Below are 9,396 nucleotides of genomic sequence, written 5' to 3'. Positions count from 1 at the left end.
TGTATATATATATATATATATATATATATATATATATATATATATTAATATTTATTTTTTTAGGTATAGATAGACACAACACAATACCTTTATTTTTATTTGGTGCTAAGGATCTAACCCAGGTCCCGCCCGTGCTAGGTGAGCGCTCTACCGCTGAGCCACAATCCCAGCCCCCTTTTTTTTTATATTTTATTAGAGATAGGGTCTCACTGAGTTGCTTAGGGTCTCACTAAATTGCTGAGGCTGACTTTGAACTCATAATCCTCTTGCCTCAGCCTCCCAAATTGCTGGGATTACAGGTGTGTGCCACCGTGCCCAGCTACCTATTTACAAAGAATAAAATTCCCAGGGAGATATTTGTTTTGTTTTGTTTTTTTCTTTTAGTTGTTGATGGACACAATATCATAATTTTATTTATTCATTTTTATGTGGTGCTGAGAATTGAACCCAGTACCTCACACATGCTCAGGAAGCGCTCTATCACTGAGCCACAAACCCAGCCCCTTGGCTTGTTTTTAATCTTATTGTTCTATGAAATTTAGTCAAAGTAGTTGTCTGTTTTTATATTAATGAAACTAATCATCCAGCTCTTTCACCCTTCAAGAGCAACTTTGCCTTTGTACAGTGTGGGTGTTGGTGGGTCCAGTATTAAATTCTGTTTGCTGAATTTTTTAAGAATGAGGCAAGAGAAATGTTCCGTTTTATCGCAATGTTAAGATATAGCTGTATAATGTATCTTATGGGATTTGAACCCCAGGTAGACCCATAAACCCCATAAAGTCCAAAGGTTTTACCCTTCTTTTTTTTCTCTTTCGTGGCGCTGGTGATTAATTCAGGGCTTTGTGCATGCTAAGCAAATGCTTTACCCCTAAGCTATACCTCACCCTTCTTATTTTTTGAGACAGGATCTCACCAAGTTTCCTAAATTGGTCTTGAGCTTGTGATCTTCCTGCCTCAGTCTCCCAATCTCTGGGATCTTAAGCATGTGCCACCACACCTGGCTCTGAAGAGTCTACTCTTAACCATCATGCTGCCCTGTATAATCCATTATGCTTCTTCTTTTGCTGTACATTTATTACTCACACTGGAGTGTATCTTATCTGCAGAGCCATAAGATAAACAAATATATGTCTCAGCAGAGAAGGAAAATTGGTTATGGGAAATATCAGTATATTTTACAGTAGAATGTGAAGTTTGCTTAAATTTTTAAAAATAAAAAATAGTAAACTGCAAATGCTTTTGGTGACTGCTTCAGGTTGTGTCCCTGTATGGGATGTGTTAGCCTGCCTTAGGAGGAGCCCGTTGGTGAACAAAGTTGAAAAGCACTCAGGTTTAGCAGGTAGTTCATCTGAGAGCTGAGTGATTCCTTTCTTTGTTTCCCGTACCAGTTGAATTGCACATTGCTGTGTCAAACATCTTAAACTTGGACAAAATATTTCACCTGTTACATTAAACAAAGATACAAACTTGCCAACTTCACACACTTTCAAGTTGTGTTAAGTCTTGTGGTTGGTTCCTGGATGCTCAGGTAAAGGGGTGTCGTGCATATTGAGGCAGATTAGAGCTTGGCTCTTTGATTTTTAGTAGATAAATTAGTATTCATGTGATATCCCTTCATAATTTTAGGGAATTCAAACTGATGAGAAAGGTCATATTATAGTAGACGAATTCCAGAATACCAATGTCAAAGGTGTCTACGCTGTCGGGGACGTGTGTGGGAAAGCTCTTCTTACTCCAGGTAATGCTGCTTCCCCTGTGTGCTATATAAAACTGTTCAGCTTTTCATAGTCAAATCCACTTCAGCAAAGTATCTTCATATCATCAAAATGGTAAAAATGTATTGACATGGATGTTGATTTGGAGGCCTGACATTTTCTGAACCATATTCAATTTTCTTTAAAAGACTTAAGAAAATGCTTAGCAATAGGGACTGGGGCTGTGGCTCAGTGGTAGCACACTTGCCTGGCAAGAGTGAGGCACTGGGTTTGATTCTCAGCACCACATATAAATAAATAAAATAAAGATCTATCAACAATTAAAAAAATATATATATTAAAAAGAAAATGCTTAGCAATGACCAAAGGTTTTGTGTATACGATATGGTCACCCTCTGAAGTCTTTGAGTCACAGTTTTGTGTTGACAGTGGAAATGGCTTTTGGAAGAAGTCATTTAGATTAGCCTTGTAACTGATTCTCCTTGATTCCCCCATCCAGGACCTCAACCCATGTCCTGAGTTAAGGATCACATTCCAAGTTCTTTGTCTTACCTTTATCTAGTTAATGATGTCATTCCTTCAGATTTTGATCCATCTTTCTGAAGGACTTCATCAGATTTTCTAAAGTGCCCTGGGGATGTTGCTTCAGGATGGAAACCTATCCTGTTCCACACCCCAATTCTTTTATTTGCTTTAGAAGCTCTCTTCCCCCACCACCACCTGTATTTATTTTTTATTTTGTTTTGTATTGTTGGTGATAATTTCTTTATTTTTTGTTTGTTTGTTTTTTGGTACTAGGGATTGAACACAGGGGCACTCAACTACTGAGCCATATCCCCAGCCCTATTTTGTATTTTATTTAGAGACAGGGTCTCACTGAATTGCCTAGTGCCTTGCCATTGCTGAGGCTGGCTTTGAATTCACGATCCTCCTGTCTTAGCCTTTCAAGCCACTGGGATTACAGGTGTGTGTCACTGCACCCAGCTTTTTTTTTTAAGGCAGGGTCTCACTAAGTTGCCCAAGTATATGTGATCCTCCTAGGATAAGCCTCCCAAGTAGCTGGCATTGCTGGGATTACAGGCATATGTCACAGTGCCTGGCTCCTAATTTATTATTTATTTATAACTTTTTATTTTTGGTAATAGAGATTGAACCCAGGGGTGCTTTAACACTGAGCCACATCCCCAGCCCTTTTTATTTTGAGCCTTGCTAGTTTGCTTAGGGCATGACTAAATTGCTAAGCCTGGCCTCAAATTTGCAATCCTCCTGCCTCAGCCTCCCAAATTCCTAGGATTATAAGCAAGCGTCACCATGCCTGGCTCTAATTTATTTTTTAATTGAATTTAAAAAGAGAGAGAGAGTGTATATATAACATGATTTGAAGTATTTATACATTGTGGATGTCTAAGACAAGCTAGGTAAGGTATATATTACCTCACATGTGTATCTTTCTGTTTTGTTTTGGTGAGAACACTTTAATCTACTCCATTAGCAATTTTCAAGTATATAATATATTGTTATTAACAATAGTCAACATTTTACAATAGATCTCTTAAGACTTAGTTGTGGGCTGGGGATGTGGCTCAAGTGCTCGCCTGGCATGCGTGGGGCGCTGGGTTCGATCCTTAGCACCACATAAAAAATAAAATAAAGATGTTATATCCACCAAAAACTAAAAAATAAATATTAAAATAATTCTCTCTCTCTTTAAAAAAAAAAAAAAAANCACTGTTAGACTTTACTTCAAAATTTAAGAGAATATTTTCTCTGTGTGAAGTACTGGCAGATCCCAGAGAGAGATAGCTTCACATCTGTTTCCTCTGCTGAATAACACAATGTTCAGGATGAGGTATACACTCAGCTATCTGAATTAGATGCTGGGGACAATCTGGGATCAGTATAGGACTTTCAATATTCACACAGCAAAAAGGAAGTCTGCAAGAAGGAAGCCAGCAGGAAACCACTGGACCATCTAGATATAATATAATTAGGGACTGATCCAAAGTGAAGGCACTAGAAAGGGAAAATATTTCAAAGGAAAAGTGATTGGATTTGATGACAAACTGAATATATGAAATAAAAAGAATCCAATGAATCCCACTCAAGTTTTGGATGGGTGAGATAGGGACAGATTCAAGATTGCTCAGGACAGACTAAGTCAGCTTACCAGATTGTTTAAATTCAAGCCCCTGGAATTTGGGTCCCGCCCAATGGCCCAGAGCAGGCAGTCAACATCTGGAATAGTGGTCAAGGTCGGCTTGCTTCCAGGAACTTCAGTAATCACGGAAACTTCCAGGCCTGATGAAGTCCTTTTAACTTCCTTGACCTATTGGCAAATAAAATGTTAAATGTGAGTGGCAAGGCAAGGGGAGAAGTTGGAAGGAAAGCAAATGAAGATGAAACTTAAAAAAATTATACCTTTATCTTATTTATTTATTTACATGAGGTGCTGAGGATTGAACCCAGGGAGTCCCTAAAATTTTTAACATTAAAAAAAATCCCACCTGAAACCTATAGTTGACAAAGACAATTTACTTTCAGCCACAGGCCATCAGCATCAGAAGTCCCTGGAGCCAGGCTTGTTTCCTGTGTTGCCTCAAAGCTCCCAGTCAATGACTGGAAATGTCAACTAATGTTATCATTGTAATGCTTTGGCTTAAAAACAAATTATTAAATGCACTTCTTCAAATCTGTGATAATATTTTAAGTCATAAATCTAAGCACAGTGGCTTGAACGAAAGGATGTAGCAGCATCACCAAGAAACTTTTCTAAAGCATGGTCAATGCTTCCTCCTGGACATTCGGAATCAGAATGGGGGAAAGGAATAACCTATTCAGGACAGCTGAGTTTATACACAGCTACCCCTCCATTCCTGTAGGGAACTGGTTCCAGGAACCTCAACAGACATAAAACCTGTGAATGTTCAAGTCTTTTATATAAAATGGCATAGTATTTGCATATAACCTAGATACCTCCTCCTGTGTACTTTAAATCAACTTCGTTTTACTTAAAATTCAAAACACAAGGTAAACAGGTGTTAGATTGTATTATTTAGAGAAAAAGTTTGTACATGTTCAGTATACATGCCACTGTTTTCCCCAAAATATTTTTGATCCACAAGTAGTTGACTCTGCAGATGCAGAACCCATTGATAAAAGAGGGCTGACTATGCAGCTTAGTGAAGGTCCTAAGGTGATTTGGATGATAAGCCTTTCTACTAGTTCAGCATATTTATACTTACAAAGCATGTTCTCATTTATTATTTTACTTAATAGAGTTGATGTTAAAAGGATGAAGTTGTAGGGGTGGAAAAAACATTTTTACAAGATTATTCTCCAAGAAAATTGGCTGAAATTCAAGAATTCCCTGAGGAGTAATGGCTTTTGTAAAAGTTAGGCTTAAAAATAGGTTCCACACTATCCTGTAACATATATCTTAAAAAGAAAAAAAAAGAGAGAAAGAAAAAGACTTAGTTGTGCTGACTAAAAAAAAAGTTTCTAGTGTTGGGGATCAAATTTAGGTCCTTGCACATTTTAGGCAAGCTCTGTGATACTGTTATACTCCCCAAACCCCCAAATGTAAGACTGTTAGGAATAAAAAGGGCTAAGGAGAATAAACTTCTAGGTTTTTGTTTTGTTTTTTTCAGTGCTAGGGATTAAACCCAGGGTGTTGGGCATACTAGGCAAGCACTCAATCACTGAGTTACCTCCCCAGCCCTTTTTAAAATTTTATTTTGAGGCAGGGTCTTGCTAAGTTAATTAGGCTGGCCTCAAATTTATGATCCTCCTTACCTCAACCTCCTGAGTAGCTGGGCTTACTCACCTGGCAAGAGTAACCTCTTATGTTAAAATATCTTACTGTGAAATGAATATGGTTATGAATAGAATCAGAGATGTGCAAAACTAATTTGTTCCATTAATATGTATCAGGGGGCTGGGATTGTGGCTCATTGGTAGAGTGCTCGCCTAGGAATTGCAAGGTTCGATCCTCAGCACCACATAAAAATAAATAAATAAAGGTATTTAAAAATAATAAAATACGATATTTTTTTAAAGTATCTATCAGAAAGCTAATATCATCACTAAATAGATTTACTGCCAGATGTTTGGAAACTTACCAATGTAGCTTGTTTTTCTGTTTTTGTTTTGATAGTAAATGGTAAAGAATTCTTATATGTCAGTGTTTTGAATTGTTAACTAAAGCTTGATACGTTTTCTTTGCTTTATCATTTTTTCAATCTATATACATACACACTTAAGTATCTATTTGTTAAAAACAAGGTTGTTCCCTTATGTAAACACAATACAGTTTTCAAAACGAGAAAACTTTATTATATCATGCCAGATAGATAAATAGATAGTAGAACAATTCTGCTGTTAAAATGAACAGTAAGGGGCTGGGGCTGGGGCTCAGAGGAAGAGCGCTTGCCTAGCAGGTGTGAGGTATTGGGTTCGATCCCTTGTAAAATAAAATAAAACAAAGGTATTATGTCTACTCACAACTAAAAAATAAATGTTTAAAAAAAAAAAATGAACAGTAAGATAAACACTGATTTTAAAATGTCTTTGTAGTTGCAATAGCTGCTGGCCGGAAACTTGCCCATAGACTTTTTGAATGCAAAGAAGATTCCAAATTAGACTATGACAACATCCCCACTGTGGTCTTCAGTCATCCCCCTATTGGGACGGTTGGACTCACAGAAGGTAGGTATTTAAAACAAGGTCATTTTATTACTTCTGTTCTCTTGTTGGCCCACTAAATCTTTCTCAGCCCCCAAATTACACTCCTTTTTTGGTTAGTCTCTGGCTACTGCCAGCTCCAATTTATTCCTCAGCTACTAATATTTTGAAAGTATGGTTTCTTTTCTCCACACTACCCTGTTTGTCTTTCTGATGGTTCTTAGCTTACTTATTTGAACTAATTTTAAATTTAAACAAAAATTGCAAAAAGAGTATAAAGGATTCCTATATATCTTTAATAATTTTGCTTTATCAGTTTTTTCACGCTATATACATACACATTTAAGTATCTATTTGTTAAAAACAAGGTTGTTCCCTTATATAAACACAATACAGTTTTCAAAATGAGAAAACTTCAATTGATACAGTATTACCTAAACTTTAAATCTTATGCAAATTTTGCCAATTATCTAATGTCATTTTTTACATTTTTTCCCTCAAGTCCAGAATTTAGTCCAGATGATGTATTACCAGTAGCTTTTATACCTCTAGAGTATCCTTTAATCAAGAGACAAAATTCTTGAGCCTGTCTTTTTTTTTTTTTAAGTGCCATCGACATTTATTTTGTAGAATGTCCTTTATTTTGGTATTGTTTGATACATCTTGTGATTTAACTTAGGCTAAGTATTTCTGCCCAACTTTCTTTTTGATAGCTCAGTGTAATTATTTAGGTTTTTTTTTCTTTTTTGATAAATGCTTTTTTTTAATGTGCATTATAGATGAGGCTGTTAATAAATATGGAAAAGATAATGTGAAGATCTACTCAACTACGTTTACCCCAATGTATCACGCAGTGACCACAAGGAAAACTAAATGTGTGATGAAAATGGTTTGTGCCAACAAAGAGGAAAAGGTATGAAAAGAATTCAGTAAGCTAAACAATGCTTTGTAAAGTTGACAGGAATGCTGGTAGTTGTCTGGGACAGGAGATGGGGGAGACCAAGTAGGTAAGCTTACGGGTTCAACTAGGCAGTTCTACTTTATCAACTATATATACATATTATATATATATAATATACACACACATATATACATAATATATATGTCATATTATATATTATGTATATATGTATATATATCATATATATAATTTGTCCTTCATAGTGTTTTATTTAGAAAGAACTTTGCATTTCCCTTAAAAAATGAGGATAAGGACTGGGGATGTCACATGTTAGGCAAGTGAGCAGTTGCCTCGCATCTGCAAGGCCCTAGGTTCAATCCCCAGCACAAAAAAAAAAAAAAAAATGAGGATCAAAACCCACCAAGATGGGGGCTAGGGTTATAGCTCAGCGGTGGAGCACTTGCCTTGTACTTGTGAGGTACTGGGTTCTATCCTCAGCACCACATAAAAAAATAAATAAATAAAGATATCCGTCTTAAAAAAAAAATCCTTATTAAAAAAAAAACAAAAAAACACCAAGATGAGCTGGGCTGTAGCTCAGCAGCAGAGTACTTGCTTAGCATGGATGAGGCACTGGGTTCTGCCGCAGTCTGGCTGGGCACAATTCAGGAGCCACTTGTCAAAAGAAACGAACTTTATTTTTTAGAACCACACACGCCAAACAAAACAGCTCCACAGGAAAACCTGCAGAGCCCAACTGCCACCACCGGGCTTCCCACAAGCCTCTCCACCTCCCCCACTCCTCCTGCTCTTGAGGCTGATTGGCTGGGTTGCGTGGGCAGAGCCAAAAAAAAGTCCCCCAATGAGCAGCTCCGTGGTCTGAAAGAGCGGGGAAACAGCCCAATGAGCATCACCTCAAAGGAGCCAATCAGTTGGCAGCTAGAAGTTTGCTGGGGCTGCTGTGAGCCAATCATCAACTGGCAGCTGAAGTTTGCTGGGGCCACTTCGGCTGTGGCTCTCAACAGGGTTCGATCCTCAGCACCACATAAAAGTAAACAAATAAAGTCATTCTGTTCATTTACAACTACAAAAAAAAAAAAATTTTTTTTTGTTAAAGGAAAAACTGGACTGGGGTTGTGGCTCAGAACTCTTGCCTTGCATGCATAAGGCACTGAGTTTGATCCTCAGCACCACATGAAATAAAGAAATAAAGGTATTGTGTTCAACTACAACTAAAAAACAAAAACAGCTATTAAAAAAAAAAAACCAAGACCTGGTCAACATTGACCAGTAGACCAGAATAGATAGGAAACAAAATACTGGTAAAGGTTAGAATATAATATAATTTTGAGTTTAACATAAAATGGTGAAGTAGTTTATTCGGCTATTTTTTCTAATTTATGCCTTTAAGTTTTTGAGAGCCTGCTGAATTATTCTTGGTGTCTGCACCATTTTATATCCCCTGCACCCCTGTAATGTATAAGGTTTTTATTTTGTTCACTCCTTTGCCAACAATTGCTGTTGTCTTATCTTTTTCATTAACAGCCATTCCAGGTGGGTGTGAATTGATATCTCATTGTAGTTTTGATTTGCATTTGAATCAGTTTTATTTTGACATTAAAAAAATAGGTTGGGGCTGGGGGTATAGCTCAGTTGGTAGAATGCTTGTCTCACAAGCATAGGGCCATGGGTTCAATCCCTAGCACCCCCCCAAAAAAAAAAAGGTTTAGGGCTGGGAATATAGCTCAGTGGTGAGCACTTGCCTAGCATGTGTGAAGCCCTGGGTTCATTTCTCAGCACTGCATATGAATAAATAAAATAAAGGTCCATCAATAACTAAATAATAATAATAATAATAGGGCTGGGTTGTGGCTCAGTAACAGAGCACTTGCCTAGCATGTGTGAGGTACTGGGTTCAATTCTCAGCACCACATATGAATAAATAAAGGTCCATCAATAACTAAAAAAATAATAATAATAATAGGGGGGCTGGGTTGTGGCTCAGTAACAGAGCACTTGCCTAGCATGTGTGAGGCACTGGGTTTGATCCTCAGCACCACACATAAATGAATAAAAAATAAAGGTACATCAACAACTAAA

At 37.2% G+C, this 9,396-nt stretch overlaps 1 protein-coding gene across 1 annotated transcript in view; it reads left to right on the top strand.

Moving 5' to 3' along the window:
* The window catches only part of Gsr (glutathione-disulfide reductase), a 58,352-nt gene that overhangs the window by 45,409 nt on the left and 3,547 nt on the right, over positions 1–9,396 (top strand). The window contains exons 10-12 of the mRNA XM_015501237.2: positions 1,627–1,738; positions 6,288–6,419; positions 7,175–7,308. Of these exons, the coding sequence (XP_015356723.1) occupies positions 1,627–1,738; positions 6,288–6,419; positions 7,175–7,308 (378 nt within the window). The remainder of the gene's footprint in view (positions 1–1,626; positions 1,739–6,287; positions 6,420–7,174; positions 7,309–9,396) is intronic.

The sequence above is a fragment of the Marmota marmota genome, unplaced genomic scaffold, assembly GCF_001458135.2.
Source record: "Marmota marmota marmota unplaced genomic scaffold, marMar, whole genome shotgun sequence".
In the NCBI taxonomy this organism is placed as follows: Eukaryota; Metazoa; Chordata; class Mammalia; order Rodentia; family Sciuridae; genus Marmota; species Marmota marmota.
Note: the sequence above shows the minus strand (reverse complement) of the source record. Positions and strands in the feature narration are given on the sequence as shown.